At 40.4% G+C, this 21,634-nt stretch overlaps 1 protein-coding gene across 3 annotated transcripts in view; it reads left to right on the forward strand.

The window, feature by feature from the left end:
* Positions 1–21,634, forward strand: part of LOC117828523 (potassium voltage-gated channel subfamily KQT member 4) — a 50,356-nt gene that overhangs the window by 22,419 nt on the left and 6,303 nt on the right. The window contains exons 2-12 of one of the 3 annotated variants that reach the window (XM_034705714.1): positions 9,294–9,384; positions 10,600–10,726; positions 10,874–11,049; positions 11,669–11,794; positions 12,764–12,874; positions 12,987–13,082; positions 13,173–13,261; positions 13,832–13,957; positions 14,868–14,888; positions 17,286–17,515; positions 17,606–17,705. In XM_034705714.1, the coding sequence (XP_034561605.1) occupies positions 9,294–9,384; positions 10,600–10,726; positions 10,874–11,049; positions 11,669–11,794; positions 12,764–12,874; positions 12,987–13,082; positions 13,173–13,261; positions 13,832–13,957; positions 14,868–14,888; positions 17,286–17,515; positions 17,606–17,705 (1,293 nt within the window). The remainder of the gene's footprint in view (positions 1–9,293; positions 9,385–10,599; positions 10,727–10,873; positions 11,050–11,668; positions 11,795–12,763; positions 12,875–12,986; positions 13,083–13,172; positions 13,262–13,831; positions 13,958–14,867; positions 14,889–17,285; positions 17,516–17,605; positions 17,706–21,634) is intronic. The other 2 variants (XM_034705716.1, XM_034705717.1) reach the window with 2 other exon arrangements.

Raw genomic sequence — 21,634 nt, forward strand, 5'->3', positions numbered from 1 at the left:
TTAGGAAATTATGAGTGCTGCTGGTTGCATTTATGATGTCCCACTCAGTTGACTTATAGTGTGTTGTCATGATTACAATTTAAGTAAGGCTATGGGGCTTTGAAAAGCTGGGCACAAAAAGATCAGAAGGAAACATTCAAACTTTCTTACTGGAAGTGTCTCTTGTAATTTGTGAACCCTTTCGTGTAAGTAAGCTCTGGAAAATGACACTGTTTCTTTGACTTGGAAAAACAATTAAAAGTAAACTTCATTCTCTGATCTGCTGATTACACTGCCAAAGAATTTCACTTTGCTACACTTGATGCTTTGTTGGGGAAACTTCAAAAATCAAAACATGCAAGATATCAGTCCATTTTTGTGTTACAAAAGACAGGGACAGACACCACAGAGGAAATAAAAGTTTCACTGGATCAAAAGGAATTAATGAAGATGTGATGTAACATTTGCTGAAGCAGATGTGGGCATATGTGTCTTTTGTGCCCATTTGTGTGTAGCAGATACAGTACATGCTGTGACCAGAATTGACATTGTTCGTAAAATGCATCAGTCTAAACGACACTTTGTTTGAAAAGCATCGTTTATGGACAGAAAGTTGAACAGCAGGGCAGTGATTGGTTCTTGATGTGAGTATGTGTGTGTAAGCATTTGTGCTTCAGTGTGCGTTGGTGCCACACACGATGCAAACTGCCGTGTTGCACCTTTGTGAGTAGTGTACGAACACTCGTAACGCCTTGCTGTTACTCTCACTCATGTAGATAACTGATGTGGACATGTTGTGTTCCTGAAAGCACATTCCTCTTATTTTTACAGAGACTCTCATGTCAGGTCCTCTCTTTCACTGACTGCTGGAGCCTCTGAATCGCTCAGTCAGCGTTTCCCCTCGTGAAAATTCACTTTTCATCTGTAATTTGTTTGTGTGTTCGTTTTTTCTTGCTGCCTTGAAAAGTTTGCTGTCCCAGAAGGAGGAGGCCAGAAAGGGAGGAGGAGGAGGAAAGGGCTACTAACGGTGGCCTTCTTGTTCAGATTCGTGCTGCACAGCGCTCTGCAGCGTACCTGTGCACATTTCGCCTGCAGTCGCTATATAAAGACCGAGAAATGCTATTAATATCTTTCCACCGTTTTCCCTCTCTTTCCCCTCTCCCTCCCTACTCCTCCTCTGCTCACCACACTCTCACTTCTTCCTCTTGTTACCGGTCACCTCTCTTATTTGCTCATGTTACTCCTCTGACAGGGCTCAATAGTTCCTGTCTTTTTCGCTCATTTGTTAGCTCTGAGCAGTTGTTAGCATTGTAAGGGGAGGTGTGTTTTTGTTCTTGCACTTTTGTCAACAGTCAAGTTGTGAATCACTACATTTCCAAGGTGACATTTGACATAGTTTCACACACATGTGCCAGATGCTAATTTAAATAAATACCATGCTGTAGTAAAGAAATGTTTGCTTGTGTCCTTGTGGAAGGTGTCACTGGAAGTGTGTGTTCAATAATTGGTATGTGTGCATGGTCTCTTTGTGTTTATGTGTTTGTTTAACTGCTGTGTGTGCAAGGATTGCAGGTCACTTTCTGAAAGCTATCATCAGAGCCTTATTGATCAGGTCTGACTCCACACGCAAACCCCTGCATTTACATGCACATTTACAAGTGCAAGTACCAGACTGGTATAGTTTCATGACCCCTGGGACCATTCACTTTTTGTCCAACTTTATCCCTCACCTGCCTTTTTTTCCTCTTGCCTTTGCTTTCTCTTCACATCTTTCTCCGTCTTTTTACTCTTTTTCTCTGCATCCCCCCTCTGAGTCTCCACCCTCTCTTCTCCTCTTCCTCCACCATCTCTGTTGTGTGTAACTGATAGCTGCTTTATCTTCCTGCGGTTATTGAATCAAAAGTGCATTCTCCGACACTTCACTTCTGCTTCTTTCTGCCGGGCACACTGACTGGCACAAAGCAGAGCGTGCAAACCTCATTAACACTTCCAGAAGCACACACAACATAACACAGCAATGCTATTTGACTTATTTGTTTATTAGCAGTGGTAATACCTATTTATCTCACTAATATTTTCACAGCCAAGTCAAGGTAATGTGAGAACACCCTTTTCACTTATGTATGCTTACAGGAAAACTGCAGTAAGAGCAGCCTAGCGCGCCTCCATTAGAAGCAATCTGTTTGCCCTGTAAGCTGCTGGACATTCATTTGTTGTCTGGCCCAGCAGAGGCCCGATGGCCCTCTGGAGCTTTAGTAGCAGTGAGCCAGAGAGGATGCACTTTATACACAGAGTTTTGAGCTGTGTTAGAATTTACAGACAGAGGATACCATACCTACCATAGTTGATTATAAAGATGAGAGTGATGAGATGTAAAGATTATATTTGTATTTATTTGTTTTCTTTCTTTCTTTCTTTCTTTTTTGTTTGCTTGTTTTTTTCTTTTTGTATTTCATTTCTCTCCCCCTTTTATACTTTTCTTCTTTTTCTGTTCCCCCTTTTTACTTTTTACTTTTTCTTGTAGCTCTCTCTTTCTTTCTTTCAATCTTTGTTTGATACTAATTTTTTAGATTTTCAGTTTTCACATTTTTTCTTTCCTTCTTGCCTTTTTTATTCTTTCTTTCTTTCTTTCTCTCTTCTCTTCTTGTCTCTTCTTTGCTTCTTTATTTCTTTGTCACTATCTTTTTGTTTTTAGATTTTCGCTTTATCCTTTCCCTCTTTTCCCTTTACTCATTTTATTCTTTCTTTCTTTTTTCTTTCCCTCTCTCTTTCTTTCTCTTGCTTGCATTTTTCTTATGTCTTCACACTGTCGGTGAGACAAATAGCTCTTGGTTGGCTTTTGGAGAGCAGTCAGATATTGTGTGTACATTATAGCAGAGCATGCAATATTCTTCCTAAAAGTTGGAGGGCAATTACTAATGCAGACAGCCTTACAGTAAACCTCCTGAGCAGCTGACTCACATAGATTAGTTGATTCATTAGATCAAGCGGGCCTTTTTGATTGGCTACGAGACATGTGGTGCACCTATACATTAGTGTGTGCATTTATAATGAGCATAATGAGCCTGTCCTGTCTGGTTACTTGTCTAGGTTAGTTGTTATTCTGTGTTGTTAAAGAGAAGAAGGGTATATTGATTATGTTTTCCCTTTGTTCGTATTTTGTCTTAGATATGAGGGTAATATTTCTATCTCTGTATCCTAATCTGGGAATCCATTCTAGGGGTCTTTAGTGATATTTGGATATGACAATCTTTTCTTGAGTGTGTCAGGGCTTTGCAGATATCCCCCTGTGTCCCCATGAGACCAAACCCTGCTGATTTGCAGGATTCAGACTCATGCTTTGACATTTTACCTGAAAGGAGAAAGGGAAGGTTGTGGGGGTACTCGGTGGGTGGTGACTGCTTTTCTCAGCAGGAATTAGACTCCATTTCAACATTGGTGACTTATGACCTAAATATGTCCCCCTGTCTATTGTTTTAAGTGTGTATTTACATTTGTATTCTATTATTCTCCATATGTTTACTAAATCACAATGCAGATCAGATAGGAGTGGAGGCGTTGTCTTTGCCCCAGATCACTTAATGCCATGAGGTTTGGCTGACTATTTAAAGCAAGTTTTGAACAAGATTTGATTTAAGCTCAAATGTGTTTGTCTTTTGATATTTTAAAGGTAATGTTAATTATAACATTTTGTTGTGTTCCCACAAGAACTCATAAATCATTGAGGGATGTCCGTCTGTTTGCAAACCTCATGAAATAATCTAGGTCAACAAGGGCTGCATAATAAATTTCATTTTATTGTTAGTGCAACATTAGTATTGATGTTAGACACATCTCAGAAGGTCTTGCTTTAACACAATAAAAAAATGGTATGTAGACAAACAACACTTCTCACTCAGCATCTATTAGCAATGAATATGCTTTTAGAATGTATTATTTGTCAGAGGGACGTGTGGCAAACAAAAGTGTTGTTGTACACATGATAATAAGCAGATAGATATAGAAACTAAGAAATAGTGCACATGCACTCTTAAATGTTTACTTATTTATTAGACTTCATATTCCTACTGCAATATTAAACGATGCGATTGCACATTGCACATGTTTTCATGTTGTACAGGCCTCAAGTCAGCATTGACCTGAAATCTGAATGACATTTATGTCAGTGCAGCCTAATCCTTACATGAGCACTAAATTCTGTTATTCCCAACTCTGTTAAAGGACAAAGTCTGTCCCCCACAGCTCTCTGAAACGGTACTGAGAAACAATGTCTTGTTAGCATTTAACTTAGCTGGTAATATTGGAACTGTCATTAGTGTTGGGAGATGACTCTAAATATACATTATACATATTAATGATCACAAATAACAGTGGTATTTTCTTGGGGGACTTGATCATCAATAGTGTGAGGGGTGTTTTGCATGAGTTTGGCAGATATTGAGGCCTGTTTGTGTCTTGTGATCAGGATGAGAGGAAGTTTGCAAGGTTTGTTACACGACACCTAGCAGATTTCTACATTTTGATTACGCAAATAGACTGCATAAACACTGTTGTTGGCAGTAACTCATTGCAGTGTTTTGGATTCACTGTATGCAAGTGATAGTATAATATCCAGGCAAATGCAGAAATGCTTTCAGAGCCTTTTTATGCAGGACTGTTGCGTTTGCATTTTGTAAGAGCCTGACTGCCGATCTGGCTGGCTGTGCCGTGGCTTGTTTCCTGTCATAAAGCACAAGTCAATGAAAGAATCCACCTGAGATTCTGCCCCGAATAATCTCCTCCTTAAGAAAATACACACAGTGCTTTGGGTTAATTGAGGGAAAAAAGACAGACAGTTTAGTCAGCACATTACTCAGTTGATGAACGATCCAAAGTGCGTAGTTTGCACGGAGTCATCTGGGTATTTTTTCAAACTAACTCTGCTGTGGCTAAAGCACAAACTCTTCTGTATTCATGCGTCAGTGGGCTGAGGTATGAACTGGAGTCATCCAGTGGTGTCTGTTTATCTACGCTTGATGGCCATTGCTTCTATACCTTTCAACTTTGTCTTTATATTCATAGAGTCTCACCATCTGGAAACTGTGGCTGAGTGGTCAGACAAAACAAAAACAGCCTAAACTAAAATTTTTAAAATATACATGTATTTTATGGGACAGTGGGCCAATGTTACTTATTATCAACATTATATGGCCCACACTTTTCAGCAAATTTTAGTATGCTGGGAAATAAAATATCTATTCATTTCAATAAGGTAACTAAGCAGTGTATCTATAAGTTTTCACTGTCCTTTTAAGATAACAAGCAGTTTTTTTTCTTTTTCTTTTCAGAGAGTCAGAGAATTATGCACTCTCAGACTGTTAAAGGTGACCCAGAGAAATTGTGAGATGTGATTTGTGCATTTAGTCCAATTAAGTTGCCAGCATCACCCAAATATGAATGTTTATTTCTCGTGAATACCATAGACTGTATAAAATATGGACGTAGTGTCCGTGACGTCACCCATCTGTTCCTGAGAGCTGTTCTGAAGCCAATCTACGGCGGCAGCCATATTGGAAATGCGGAACTCAACAAGGCAGAGTGTGACTTAAAGAGGCGGAGTTTGAGCCTCTGAGCCAACAGCTACAGCGTTCCCGACCGGGAGTCACATCAGTCATGTCCCTATATGGGCAAAAACTCTTAATCTTACTATCTTCTGAACAGTCGCGTTAGAAAAAAATTAACCCGCCGCAAAGTGTGTGCCGATAGAGAAACTAGCTATAGCCAAGCCGTTTTTTTAACCAGGCTGTAAACATGTTTATTAATGCTGCAACGATCGTCTTTTTCCCATTCATGTCTATGTGGTTTCTGGTGTTTCTGCAGCCAGCCTCAAGCGAATTCTCGATGAATTGCAGTTTATAACACTTCGGGCTTCATCGTTTGAGACCAGAGGTTGCCGCTTGGTGAATACAAACATGTAGGCAGTGTTGGAGGGGAGTCATCAAACTTTGAGTCGTAATAGAATCTTGAGTCCTCAGTGTTTGACTCCAAGTCAAGCCCGAGTCGAGTCTCCTTTAACTGAGTAAGAATGGAGAATATTATTCTTTATTAGGATCTTTTGGATGTGTATAAACACATTTCATACATTTGATTCTGACTGATCCTGTTGGCGTGTCTTGAGATTTGAATTAATAAAGAAGTAACAATACTGTTTGTCGTACATAAATGAGCACCACAGCTCTCTTAACAAGGAGACACACTCATTGAACCAGACGTGGTAATATCACACACTTTGTGGCACCAGAGCATCCTGGCAGGGGACTGTTGACAAACAGGACAGCATGAGAACATGCTTGAAATTTAAAAAAAAAAAGTATGGCTTTATTCAATAATACTGACAAAACAATACAACAGTCTTTGTCACTAAATAAGTCAAAATCTGAATGCAATCAAAACTCAAGTCTGAGTTCAAGTCTGAGTCATCAGTGATCAAGTCCAAGTCAAGTCATGAGCTCTGAAAATCAGGACCTGAGACACAATACTGTATGCAGATTTCTTTGAAATCAGACACATATCTGTCACTTCCAGACAAGTCAGTCAACCTGGAGGTCACAGGACAACACCTCAGATGTGTCTCTTATCCTCCCCTGCTGGTATAATATTGATGCAGAGCTATTAAAACTCCCCTTATATACAGTCCAGTATTTACAGCAGCAATGAGCGGCAAAGTGCTGTTCCCATTTCCGTTAAGCAGCTTTTAAAATGTGAACATTAAAGTGTGTTTCATTTCACACACATTATCCTAGAGTGAGACTTGTTGATCGCATTACTAATCAAACAGTAAAGGCACCATTGTGTGAGACCATGAGAATTTCCTCAGCACCTACAAGTGTTGTGTAACTTTGGACCAGCTGGGCCAGCAGCTGCCACCTGGATAATCCTGCCCTGTTGTTGGCTGTTCACATGGCACACTTTGCATGCCGGGTTGTGTTCTCACTGCTGTTTCCCTTTAAGCTCTTATTGTTTTAGATTGTATGTTGTCATTCAATAATTATCTGGTAACGTATTTTAGGGGCTTTGGCTTTTGTCATCGAGCTGCAGTTTTGGGACAGTCACAGTGAAGGGTATGTTTTATGAGGCCCATTAAGGTTCTGACTATATTGTCTGCCAATTCCTAAAAAAAAAGGGAAAGTAAAGCATATCAGTGTTTGATTAACTCAGTCATCAACACTGTTCAGGTCATTTAAGGGAGGTGAATTAATATTTAAATATTTTTCAGTATTTTATTGCTTTTGTGATGTTGTTCCTGAGCTGTTCTCTTGAGACAAACAAGACTTCCTATTCAAATCATGTTCCTGAAGCTTACTTGATGTTTCAAAATATTGAGACTTTTTTGACCAGTTATCCACTAGTATTGTCTTCGGCATGCGCTAAGTGAAATTTTCTTTTGGGTTAACCACCTCGTCCCACTTCCCACTGACAGCCAGGAGCCCCTGCTTTCTGTTCTCTGTCACGATTTATACTGAATTAAATGTGATTATTGATGATTGACGATGATGATTGGCAAAAAATATCATAGCAAATACTAAATAATATTTTAATATAGTAGTAAAGTTGGGCATTGTTTCTCAACTTTACAGGAATTTAAAAAAAACACCTCTCTGTTGTCTGGAGAGACTGTTGCTGCTGTTAATCTTACACTTGTCAACTCGACTGAAACAAAATCCAACTATAATTTTTCCACTCGTTACGTGACACAGTTTGCAGTTTTTCAGCAGCGCACCATTTCAAATATGATTTAAAGCAAATGCTTTACCCTCACTATGAGACATTTTATTAACATTCTTAATACTTCCTATGTGATTTGCAGTTTTGTAAGATCTGACCTTAAAGATACATTCATCACATCACAGATGTCACAGCTGTAAGTGAAAGTTGCATTGTCGACTAGAAATGTGTTTATTAATAGTTTGTGGAACTTAAATAAATGCTGAAGTGTCCTTTTTTCAAACCCAAAAGTTCTGTTCTTGTACCTCTTTGGTCCTAAACCTGGATGCATGATGGAGGTACTTCAGCAGAGACTTCTTCAGTGTGGTGGAAAAGATTAAGTGTTTATACTGACATGAGAGCATGTCTAACATTTGTCACATTTTACCAGAATTTATGCTTTGTGTTTATTCTAGAGTAGTTCTCAAACTAAAGTGGCCATTACCCCTTTGTCTACTTCCTCCTTGTCCCAGCAGAGTGGCCAAGTGGAGGTGGTGTAATAGTCATTTACAGTCCATTACAATATTTACAGACATGCTGCTGGCCATAAACATTAAAGATACATCTTCATATGCTGCCTTTTAATCCAGTCACTGTGTATTCTGTGGTTTTGAAGAAAAATATCATTTAAATAGATTTGACAACAGTAATATGCAGTGGTCAGAAAAAACAAAACAATGAATGTTAAATGGTTTTGTCTGTTGTTGATTGTTGTGATTGTTGTGATTGTTGTGACCCTGACCTTATTTGACCATTGACTGTATGTGAGAAGAGGGGTCTAGGTTTTGCGAATTACTATCCTCCTTTGAAACACTGACAAACATCCACACCAGTGATGTTCTCACCAGTTTGTTCTGGCTGTGTTTGGTCTTCTCTGTATGTAATGGCTGATCACACACCACCACCTACTGTGTCAGAACTATGTAGGCTTGTTAAAAAGTAAATTAAAAAAAGTATTATCTGCTTATTTTATTATATAAAACTGTGATATTGAAATAATAACTAGTATTGAAATATTTCCTTTTACAATATGTATTTTGTGTCCCCAATGAGAATTGGACATAGCCTCATGGTGTCAAAGGTGAAGACAGTACAATAACCTGCATTATTTCTAATGACCAGAGGGGGGATAATCCAGAAGTCTGAATACATAAACCAGTTAAATAATTACCATTATTTTTAATTGATGTATTTTTTATAATGATTTGATTGCTTAAGTGGCTTCTGGTAACAGCTCTTTAGCTCAGCATGTTAATCACGGCCCCATTAGATGAAAATCAACAACTAAAACAAGGTTTGCCCTCAGGCACCTGTGATTGACATGTCACTACCACAGTCTGTCATACAGGACAGCTGTAGCCAAGATGGTGAAGATTGAATACCAAAAGTAACACTTCCAGAAAGTGAATGGACAACATTATGTAACACCTAAATAGGATATCAATTTAGTTTTTAAATTTTGTAGGAATTATTCCACCAGATTTGTATCATTATCAATTTTTGAAGTCCCGAGAGTATTCATAGATTTTATTTTTAAATGCATCTACTAACAAGCGTGCCCTGTGTTTCAGTTTCCTGCTTGTGTTCAGCTGTTTGGTGCTCTCCGTCTTCTCGACCATCCCCGACCACCAGAAGTTCGCCAACCAAGGCCTCTTCATTCTGGTATGACCCCTGCCCTCCAATCTCCTTCTCTATCTCTCCTCTCCCTCCACACACACACTCATGCACCCACCCAAACACACATCCATATATGACTACTTCAGCATTGATTTCCATAGGCTGTTCTTCCAAACACAGCATCCCATTTTCCTCAGTGTATCCGTATGTGCTTGCGTACGTGTTGCTTTGTTCGCACAGACAGCCATGTAAGCAGGTGAGAGGATTCAGGTGTTGTTGACAGAGCAGAAAATCACAGGCATGATCCACTAATCCTAATAGCCATCCTATCATCTCCCCCTCTTCCTCTGTGCTCCACCTGCTTTAGTAAAGGTAATGGACACTCACGTTCTCTTTATGAACCCAGCTTCCTCCCCCCTCTCTCTTCCCCCTTGCTCTTCCTTACATGTTATTTAATGGTCGCACTTTTGACTTTCATGTTGCCTCCGTTCACTCTTTGGTTCAATCAGCTGGCCATTAGCAGGCAATCAGCCATTAGCTAACTTTACTTACACGAACATCTGCGCTAATGACGGACCGGCTCAGTGCACCTTTAACTGCCCTGATAGCAAGAGAGAGGAAGAGACGGAGAGGACAGACTGAGTGGTGTGTTAATAGGCTGTATGAGAGGCTGCGACTGCTGTCATGTAACTTTCATGATTTCTAGTCTTTTGATTACATCTTTGAACGTAAAAGACACATAAAATACTGTTCGCTTAATTTTACCAGCCAAGAAATAAGAATTATATTGCAACAGGATTTTACTAAAAAAAACAATGGACATTAAAGTTTAATAAAGAACTTGAGTTACAAGTGTTTCTCACTAATTGAGAGAGGCCATTGTCTGCAGTGTGTGGTCTGTGTGTGATCATGTCCTTTCAAGATACGAAAGTTGACTTCCCAACTTTTGTAACTGTGCTTCAGAAGCAAATCAGGAATACTGATATGATTCTTTCAATTAATTTAATTTCTTCTTCTGTGTTGTGATCAGACAACACCTTTCATTTGAGATATCTTACTGTGATACATATTTTTACCTATGTCCAGTTAAAAAAAAAAGGCTTTCAGGATGCAGAGAAGATTATATGTGATCATTCAAATTTCCCGTAATTTATCTGTTGCATGACAATGACCTGTGTGTGTGTGTGTGTGTGTGTGTGTGTGTGTGTGTGTGTGTGTGTGTGTGTGTGTGTGTGTGTGTGTGTGTGTGTGTCCTTTTAGGAGTTTGTGATGATTGTGGTGTTTGGTTTGGAGTACTTCATCAGGGTCTGGGCAGCTGGCTGTTGCTGCAGATACAGAGGATGGCAGGGACGGCTGAGATTTGCCAGGAAGCCCTTCTGTGTCATAGGTTAGTGTTTGTTTGAGCGTATGTGTGTGTATACGCGCTTCACAAACCTATGTCAAACCCCTGTATGCATTTAAGAGAGAGTGGTCAAGTATGATCGCCTTGTAACGACTTGTCTCAATCTCTCTATATGTTTTTTCCCGTCCACAGACTTCATAGTATTTGTGGCCTCACTGGCTGTGATAGCAGCAGGTACGCAGGGGAACATATTTGCCACGTCAGCCCTGCGCAGCATGCGATTTCTGCAGATCTTGCGTATGGTTCGTATGGACCGACGGGGAGGCACCTGGAAACTACTGGGCTCAGTGGTTTACGCGCACAGCAAGGTGGGAAGGCTAAATATAGTCATCTGTTTACTACAAAAACACACCTTTTCTTGTTTATGTTTGGCAATGACTCACTTTTGTAGTTGTGGCTAGCTGTGCAGGCATTGAAATTGATACAGAATACTACACATGGTGTCAATATATAGCATAATGGATTACTTAAAGAGTTAAAATGATGTTTAGGGAAAAAAGTAGGTTATTATTAAGCTGGAGATAATAGTTACTAATGGGATCAAGAACTTGATACAAATCTGTAAAGTGAAAATTGTGGTGAGTGTGGCCGTAACCAGCTTTGCTTGGCTAGATTTGTTGCTCACAAACACTTAACTCTCCTCCTTTGGCAATTAGTTGTTTGTTTTTATGCTGACCAACAACCAACACCCGCTGCTCAGCCACAGAACAAAGTTAGATGACACTGATGATGATGAATTGACGTATCAGCTGTCTAAGCAGAACCATGCAGCCAAGTCAAAGTGGAAGCCAAATGTGATGATGATGGGAATTTAGCCAATAATGATGATAGTGATACGGTAATGACAGCAGGGATTATGGTGGTAAAGATGCTGCTGTTGCTGCTGACAGATGTGATTGATACCTCTTCTCTGTCTCTCTCTTACAGGAGTTGATTACAGCGTGGTACATCGGTTTCCTGGTCCTGATCTTTGCATCTTTCCTCGTCTACCTGGCAGAGAAAGACGACAACTCAGACTTCAACACCTATGCAGACTCCCTCTGGTGGGGGACAGTGAGTACTACATGATGCACATAGGCATAACATTTCACTTTTGTTAACAAAACTGTCTTCTAATGCAAAGTGATGGATAAGAAACAAGGGAGCAACAGGCAGTAAAAGAAAATAAACCTCTATGTCCACACAGAAAGACTGACTGTGGAGATGTCAACATGAACAATTAGGATATAGAGGAGAGGTCTGATATGCATAAGAATCCCCCATCCAGGACTTCACTGTGACTGTTTAACCAAGGCTGACAGAGAAACTCTTTAGATGAGGGGAAAAAACAGAGTATTTTGTGGTTTAGACTTCACACTGGCATGGAAAGTGTCAAGGTGTCACATTTAAGGAGTGGGGTTTTAGATCATTCACACAAGATCAGTCAAAACTTGTTTACAGTAACATGATATTAAAAAAGTGATTCCCAACATGTGAATAAATATTCCAGTAGCATTTTAATTACCCAAATTTCAAGCGTTATTTCAATATTTTTAAACATGAATCCTGTTTTATGTATTTTGGGGTCTAAATAGGAATTTGGTACATAAGTTGCTCCAGGGGGCAGCCATGAAGGCTGTAAATGGGCTATAATGGTTGCTATGTAAAATTTGGGTACAAATTCGCTGATAAGACAGAAGTGATGTCTCATTTATGCCAATGACAAGCTCAGATTGCTTTTCAAAGCCTATGACTACATTACAGATATGATTCCTACAGGGTCAGAAGCCTTTTTGACACCTGGGACAACTGTTACTTTGGTCTTTCAAACCCCACAATTCGAACGACAAAAGTAATCATTTCATCAAGAGACCAAAGGAATAGCTGCCTCTGTCACTTGGTTTTTTCTTGTTATTCTAAAGGTGTCAATCTGTTAAAGTTTTTTTTACTAATATACTGTAGAGTGTCATACATGTACTCTCAAATACCTTTAGGTGTGTGCAAAGTTTTAGAAATATTATTATTATTTTTTTTCACACCCAGATTACTCTAACCACTATCGGCTACGGAGATAAGACTCCTCGAACCTGGCAGGGACGGCTCCTAGCTGCCGGCTTTGCCCTCCTGGGAGTCTCCTTCTTTGCCCTGCCTGCAGTAAGTCACACACATGTTTACATCTTTATATTTACTCACAACCTTGTTTATGGCGCCTCTCAGCCCCGGTCAGAGTTTCACTCCTCTTTTTGATTTGCCTCCTGACCCTCAGGGAATTCTGGGGTCAGGCTTTGCTCTGAAGGTTCAGGAGCAGCACCGGCAGAAGCACTTTGAGAAGAGAAGGATGCCTGCTGCAAACTTGATACAGGTAGAAGTCATATGAGCCGTTTTAACGTGGAGCACAAACCAAAGTGTAACAGTCGGTCAGGGGTTAACTTTTACTTTGTGTCTTTTTTAGGCTGCATGGCGTCTCTACTCTACAGATGCCAAACACTCCTATCTGACAGCTACGTGGTACTTCTATGACAGCATGCTGCCTTCATTCAGGTAGGAGCTCTCATGAGTCCACATGTTCAGCACTGAATGGATTCAGATATCTGAGAGTGTCATTTGGCTTCTGTTTGATGTGTTGTTGGGAATGCAGACAGAGATTCCAGAGTTGCATCATAAAGAAGTAAATTGTGCTACTCGTACATTTATATTATAAGAAAAACACAGTTTATGAAACAAAAAAAATCTGCTTTTGTCCATCAAAAGCTATTCTCAATTAAATGTGTGCAGTGGTGGCTTTGAGTTACAAAGAACATTGCATATTATTTTATTCAAATTTCTGCCACCACTATTACATTTTCATTCATTTTATTCTCACAGTGGTTTCTTATGATTTGCACTTATGTATTAATTTAACTAATTATGATTTGCTTAAAAGGAGGGGAACAGGAGAAGCACTATGAGAAAGCTTCAACTTTGCATTGCACTTTTTTCTCTCAAGTATCCCTCTTCTTTTGAGCGTTTGGACCATTACTTTGGCCTTTTTGTGAGTTTTCATTATTTTGTTCATTTTCTGTTCATTTGTCATGTGTCTTTTTTTTTTTATTTATGCACGTGGGGTGTCAGAGAACTGACGCTCCTGTTTAGTCACCTCCAGAGACAACGTAACAACAAGAAGGTTCTCCACAACTCCTACCACACGATGCTGTCTGGGCTGCGGCCCTACAGCTCCCCCTACCTGTCGGGGGACAGGTACGCACCCCGCAACCTCTCACAGCCTTACAGTACATCCAGACAGGTGGCTGTAAAGTCTACCCACACTCACACACACACACCAACTTGATCCAAACAGTGACTGCAGGGACTTTTAGAACAATACTCCCATCAGGTGTTCAAGCTGATGGAGCTATCTGCATGGATATGTGTGTGTCAAAGTGTGTGTGTTTGTGTAATTGACTGTATATGAAGATTGACGATGTGTTTCCATCTCCTTCCGCTGTACAAAAATGAAGCCAAAATACTATCCTGATGACATGTTGCACTGACTCTGCGCAATAGGGATCAGCTAGTGGAGTTTGGCTATACCATCCTGCCTCTTTAGCTAACCAATCATAGATCTAACTTACCAACAAGGCTGCCAAGATTCCTCAAGGCAGTGCGATCCACAGTGGATCAGATTGTTAAGGTGGTTTGAAGGCGACACGCATGGTTATGGAAAGATTAATCACTCTTCTTTAAGGACCAAAACCCGGTTTAATTTTTTTTCTGATGTGTATTTAATTTCATAGTTTGACCCATGTCCCATCTGTCAACATGGAGGAGGTGGGGTTTTTGACCCATACTGCAACCAGTCAGCACAGGAAGCTCAAACATTCTGGCTTCACTTTTGGGGAGCTGTCACGCCATCCATCTCTTTATACAGTTTCTGGTTTGTTTATTTATCTAACAATGCGTCACTAATGCTCATCTGAGACCACTGTGTTGCAGGCCTCCCCTCCACTGCTTCTCTGCATCTTTGTCTGCTCAGCTCATACACACGCCATCTCCACCGCCTCCCACTGTTCACTCACTGGTTGCCTCTTCCTGTCTTCCTCTCTCTTTCCCTGTCTCTCCATCATATCTTTACCATGCCAACCACCCTCCACCCTCCATCTGTTCTCAGGAAGGCAGAAACTCCATGCAGGTTTGTTTTTCCAGTCCAGAGCTGTGCTTGTTGATAAAAAGGGGTAGTCATAGTGAGGGTGGATGTGCTGCACTAGATCCTTGTTTTATTTGTACAAAACAAGGTTATTCAAGGGACTATTGGACATGTGCATGCATAAGATAAGAGAAGCACATGATAGAAGTATTTCTGTGGGAGACATGTCTTTGATTTGATGAACTGCTGTCACACCATGATGATTACTGCCCTGTTTTGATGAATATACTCAAGTGAAACCTACCATCTTTGCATGATCCCTCAAACCCACCTCCTCACGTCTCACTGTGTGTCTCCATAATCCAAAACTGCCTCTCCTCTCTCATTTAAATTCACCAGTTTTAGGTAAGGCAACACAATCAGGAATAAAAGGGGCTTTTTGGAGTATTGAGATGCCACACCTCACCCTCTCTCCCTGGTTTCCCTTCTTCCTCACGGGTTAACCATGTACCCAGGTTGTGTCCCAGGACTCCTGGTCCTCCTTCCACCGACCCTTCTCCCACTTCCTCTCCTCCCCTCACCCTTTCTCCCTCTGCCTTGTGTGTCTCCTCAGTCAGCTCCTTTCTAAAAAACGAGGTCTCTTCCGGATTCATGCTGGCCGCAAGCAGAGGTATCCACTGCAACGAGCCTGTGCACGGGGCACGCTAAAACGTCACCCAAAAAAAATAACAACACTCATACTTGTCATTAAACCCAAACCACCTCCTCATCTTGCCTGAAACACTCAAAATCTGTGGGCTGGTGAAAGCTATAAAACATTGATATTTTGAGAAGCTCAACAACCTTCAGAAAGTGTCGCTATCATACATTTCAAATATTTATTAATAAAAACCTGAGCAGGCCTAGTCCACAGCCTTGAGTGATTTCTTTACTGTGATGAAACAATGTTTCTCCAGCTTGCTCTGTTATGCTGGAGAATCAAGTAATCTTGCTTGGTTTGCTTGAACGTCACAATAAACCATGTGTAGAAACCTCAAGAGAAGTCCATATGGTTTATTAGTCTGACAAAAATACTTTTATATTTTAGCCAACCATAAATATTTAATCAGATGTCTCTGATGAAACGGCTAAACAACAATTTTACTCAACATTTTTCCCCATAAGTATAGCTGGATCAAAACGATTGCCCTGCTCTTGACTTGCTTTATGTTTTCAATTTGCTTGTTTTTCTCATTTAAAATGTCTTCTTGAAGAGAACGTTAAATGATTTAGCATGCCATCCTATGTCAGATTAGTCATATAACCTTTTTAGAAAATCAGTGTGTTTGTGCTGTATTTTTAAAAGGTCTTTAAGTGCTCAAATGTTTTGGTTCGCATGCGATATTCCTTCAATGATCTGAAAAGATTAAGTGAGGTGCTTGGTCCTGAATGCATCCAAATCATTCACAACTGCATGCAAAGGTCTTTCAGTCTGTCCTCCCCACTCTCTCCAGTCTACCTGAAGCGTTTCAACTTGCTTGTATGAAACTCTTTTTCCACTAACCTCCCTGAGCTATTTAAATTTTAATTTAAATGGCCGCCTGTCACACACGCACAACAAAGAGTATATCATCTTTAAAAAAAAAAAAAGTGGGAGTGAACGACTCGGCTGGAATTGCTCCGTGGTGCATGATGTTTGCATTTCCTTATGGATCCGTGACAGTGTGTAACATGTAAGTGGCTGCAGAGGAGGAGTGGTCTCCAGAGCATGCTATAACAGCAGTGTTAGGAATTAGAATGGCCGCCAAATAGCTTCCCTCCTGTAAATAGATGACCTCACATAACGGGCCGCCTTGGGTAGTGGTGAGTGGTATGGAGCGCGTAATGAGGCATCTTTTGTGAGGCTGCGCTTTGAAGCTGATGTTTTAATGCTTATGCACTCTGCTGAAGGGATTAAGGAAGCGTGTCTTTTTTATTCTGATGGAGGGTGGAACATTTTTTCGCCATCCCAGCACTACTGCAAGTCTTGGATCAGGTTTCAGTCAGATTTTGCTGAATCAGGTGCTATGATAGGCACATTAAATAAGCAAATCCTCAGGGCAGAATCAGTTTTTAGCATTATATTGCGTGGTCCCTGTGGTCAAAGTGTGTGCATGATAAGTCAGCTAGCCTGTCCATTGCTGTGGGAATTATGAATTTGTTTGTGTACACGTTTTTTTCGTGTTTGTTGATGATTTTTCTAAAAATCAGAAGTCATATTTTTTTGCTGTTTCACTAACAAACTCTTTTCTAACAAGCTGAGGCTGCCCTTCTGCTGCTTCCATAAACTCCCAGGGTAACACAGCTTAGTTGACATGGAGGTCAAACGCATGGACCTGTGATCTCTGATTAAACTGTTTCCAGTCTTGATCCGCAAAGAACACTGAACCTTCAAATGTTTGACCCATGTATTTCCACTTGCAGCAGTAAGATGGGATTCCGGGATCGAATCAGGATGAACAATTCCCGATCATCCCAAACTATCAAGAATAAAGCGTCACCGCTGCCCCCTGGCTCTGGGGTTCGCCGCTCACCCAGCCAGGAAAACGTCCCAGAGGCTACCAGCCCAGGGAAGGTCCAGAAGAGCTGGAGCTTCAACGACCGCACACGCTTTCGAACTTCCCTACGCCTCAAACCACGTCCACCCGTTGATGGTACACACACACACACACATACATACACGCCATAACACACACTTTTTCCATCGTTTCTGCATATTGATGTGTCTCCCTCGTGCTGCTCAGTGGAGGGGGTTGGTGAGGACAGTATGGAGGACAAACCCTATTGTGATGTGGCCATGGAAGAAGTGATCCCTGCAGTTAAGACTCTCATACGGGCTGTCAGGTGAGTTCAGCTATCAGAGGTTGATTAGTAACATCATCAATAGAAATTGTGTTTAGGTGGAAAAGCAATCTTTGTGGAACTGGTGAAGCACTATAGATTTTTTGGGGGGAGAATATTTTGAAATTCATACACATACACACCTAACACACTCTTTCCAAGCGTGATCGCTGTGAAGTCTTTGTTCACTCATATTTTATCTGGTTAATCAATTATTAAAGTAGTTTAAAAAATTACCTTGGGTTTATCTTGCTAATGGCAACATTATCATTAAAACATCTGAAATGATGGTAGAAGGACTATACAAATCTTTATTACCATACAGTGTTAAATGCTTGATTCTGATTGGTCAAAACCCCATAACAACAGTGGTAATTTCTCAACAACAAATATAACCCTAATGACGACCTGATCGCACACTTTTTATCAAATCTATCCACTAACAGGAGTCCTTCTGTTATGCCTTAGTGAATAGGTGACAGTGAATATAGTAGGAAACTGGGGGAGGAGTCGGGAGTGTCATGCGCTGCTGGCTTTGATGATGTGTGGCCAAACTTATGACTGCAAGTGCTTATTCTTAAAAAGTTTTCAATGTGATAGTCCTCTGGCTTAAGACTTAAAGTTTTTGTTCAATGAAAATGTGTCTCTGAATTGTTTTCAGAGCAGGAGATGGCTTAAGCACGCTGAATTCAAATACACCTGATTTTTCAACTATAGACTACCATTTATTTGCTCAGCCGTATTCAAACAAGAAATCTTGTGCCCAGAAGTTCTAGGGCATCAAATGCCTGGCATACATTACATTATCACATCACAAACTCAACACAACTTCACACTATTAGAGCGAAGGTCCTGCTTGTCACTGATAGAATAAGCTCATTTGTCTCTCCTTGGCTCTCCTTTTGGGGTTAACAGCATGCATTAATGGGTGAACGTGCTGCTACTCCATTTAGACGCTGCCGTGTGCGTATTCAGCTGACGGAGTAGAAATATCCACTTAGGAGAGGTAACTGAGCCTTCCTGCAGGCCAGGTTATTTCCCCCATCTGACCTTGTCACTCAGCTCGTTCAGGCCGGTCATGTGAAAGGTGCCGTGACAGGATGGCCTTTTAGTACTCACAAATCCACACACACAGATCCTGTACAGACTCAGGATCACACTACATCACGACAAATGATATTCAGTTCACACAAGGAACAGCTGTTATACTGATTAAAAGCATGAATGGTTTGATATTTGATATTGACCGCTGCCATTGCGTAATCTGTCCCTGTACACTTTGATGTAATGTTGCTGCTGTGTGTCAGTGTTAAATGCCCTTATACAACATGTGCTGAGACACTCTAAATGAATGGGACACACTTTCTTTAGCCTACAATTGTGAAGAAAAGTAGAAACAATGCATAATCCATGAACAGTGTGTGTGAAGAAATGCTCTGTAGGCAAATCCATGGAAGAATGATAACAATTAGTAATTAATCATGATGTGGTAAAAATAAAAAAACACACTCAACCTTCTGTTCTATAAATGTGTGAATACCCCAGAGAGTTTCTAACAATATGTCAAATAGAGACCCATACTAGTAATTGCACAATCTACTTACGTACACACACACATGCACGCACGCACGCACGCACACACACACACACACACACACACACACACACACACACACACACACACACACACACACACACACACACACACACACACACACACAGACACACACACACACACACACACAGACACACACACACACACACACACACACACACACACATACACTAGCAATAGTAGTGTTTTCACTGATGGTAGCAGAAAAAAAACTACAACTGCCAGCAAACATCTGGTGTTGGGGCCAGGACGGTCTCCAGAGAGGTGTTATGAGAGCGGATTATAACGGATCTCTTTCTGGTCCCCGATGTCAGAGCTGTTCCTTTCACAGCAGTTCTCATGGTCGTGTGACGCTGTCAGTGCGGGTCCTTATCCTTTGAGCCCACTTGAAAAGATGCAGACCATATGATTACATCATACCAATGGGACCATTTTGCAGACTTCACCATTCATTTACTCCCCCCCTTTTTTTAAAGGTATGTTTAGGCTTTTTTGAGTTTATCGTAGGAAAGCTGAAGGGAGACAGGAAATTGAATGGAGAGAGTAATGGAAGACATGCGGCAAAGGGTCACAGCTAGGAGTTGAGCCAGAGACCATTGCAACAAGGGCTACATCCTTCGTGCAGGGGGTGTGCTTGAACTGCTAGGCCAACCGGTGCTCCATTTACTCCCCTTCTTAACTGTCTATATCAGCACTGGTCCTGTCTTATAAAGACAAGTAAATCTTTTTAAATAGTTCACTATATCAGGATACTTAAAACCCAGGAGAAACACTTTTTTTTTACAAGTACTTAAACGTCATCAGTCCGTCTATGATTATTTTTCTGTTGCATTGAGTTTTTTTATAATCTTTAAATAAATAAAACATCATGTTCGTGATTGTTGCCTAATAACAACATTTCCTGGGAGTCGTTTAAGCATTGAAAATATATTGATTTGTTGATTTACAGCAAAAGAATAATTTCCAACTGTCTTTTAATGCAGCATCATGATAGAATATCATTTGATATCATTATGCCCCTGATAATGAAGGTATTAAATGAACCCTTCTCGAGTTGCTCTTGACTCAGCAGAACTCTGACCTCAGCTGCTCTGTGCTGCAGCAGACAATAGAAGAGAGGGAGTTCCTGTGAAGGTGCAGGTGCATACGGCAGGTGCTTCACCACACACACACAAACACGCTCACCAATACAGATTCTTAGCCAAGTTCATGGTTGATGTCTATGAAACAGAATATTTGCAGCAGGCCTTAGTGCTGAGGTTTCACTTTGAAGAGATGTATGTGGTTTATCAGTGCCTTGCTGAATTCTTTTTCTGTACATGAGGGAAAGAGAGGAAGAAGTGGGAGAAGAAGAGGAGGTAGAGAGGAGGTGGATTCAGTGCTCTCTTTATTGTGACAAATTTAATACTGCACAAAAATCACTTTGAGACTTTTTAGATTAATAGCTTAGACATGCAAACTTTGTTACGAGGAACTATCGGTTTGTGGATTTGGCCTCCCCTGTGGGCAAAGAAGTACATCTTATCCCTCGTCTGATCTTATCCAGTACATCCTAAGGTATGTTTTTCTGACTTGCTTTCTTTTAACAGTCAAATGTATCACTCGCTGTGAACATTTGCTGTTTAGATAGGAAAAAAGACTGTTTCTGCAGTGTCCCCTAAATCATCAGTTCTGGCACCAGAAATAAAGCAACTGGTTGGACATTGTATTTTTATGGGCGGGCCCCAAAAATAAAGATACTTTTTACTGACATTTTAACAGATTCATGTATATGAAAAAAAGGAATATGCTTAATTACTGCTTACTCTAAGGAATCAATCCAACTGAATTAATCATGACAGCATTGTACCTGAGATACATACCTGACAGTGATGGCATTTTCTACAAGATTCACAAAAGGGCATATACAAAAATGATCTAGTCACTTAACCCTATTTAACTTTTGGTTTATATATCTGTGGATTGTCCGTTATATGTGCAAGACAGAGTCAGTAACACTGCAACATCATGTCAGTCACAACAGCACCATGGAAAGCACTGGCAGACATCCAGCAGAGGTGAACTTCAACCTTTTTAATAGAAATGAAATCCTTTCTTTCATACATTAATCTGCACAGAAACAAGTAATTCCCTATCTGTAGCAAGACAGTTGAATACTGAAGAAAATTTTTGAATAAGCAGAAAAATATTCACTACCAAAATTATCCTAGCAATAAATACCATCAAATGAAAAAATATATGATAATGGTTAATAATCATGCTGATTTCTCCTTGGAGGGTAAAATGATTGGATGGAATGCTCCATGGCCCCCTCATA

The sequence above is a fragment of the Notolabrus celidotus genome, chromosome 16 (genome assembly GCF_009762535.1).
Source record: "Notolabrus celidotus isolate fNotCel1 chromosome 16, fNotCel1.pri, whole genome shotgun sequence".
Taxonomy (NCBI): Eukaryota; Metazoa; Chordata; class Actinopteri; order Labriformes; family Labridae; genus Notolabrus; species Notolabrus celidotus.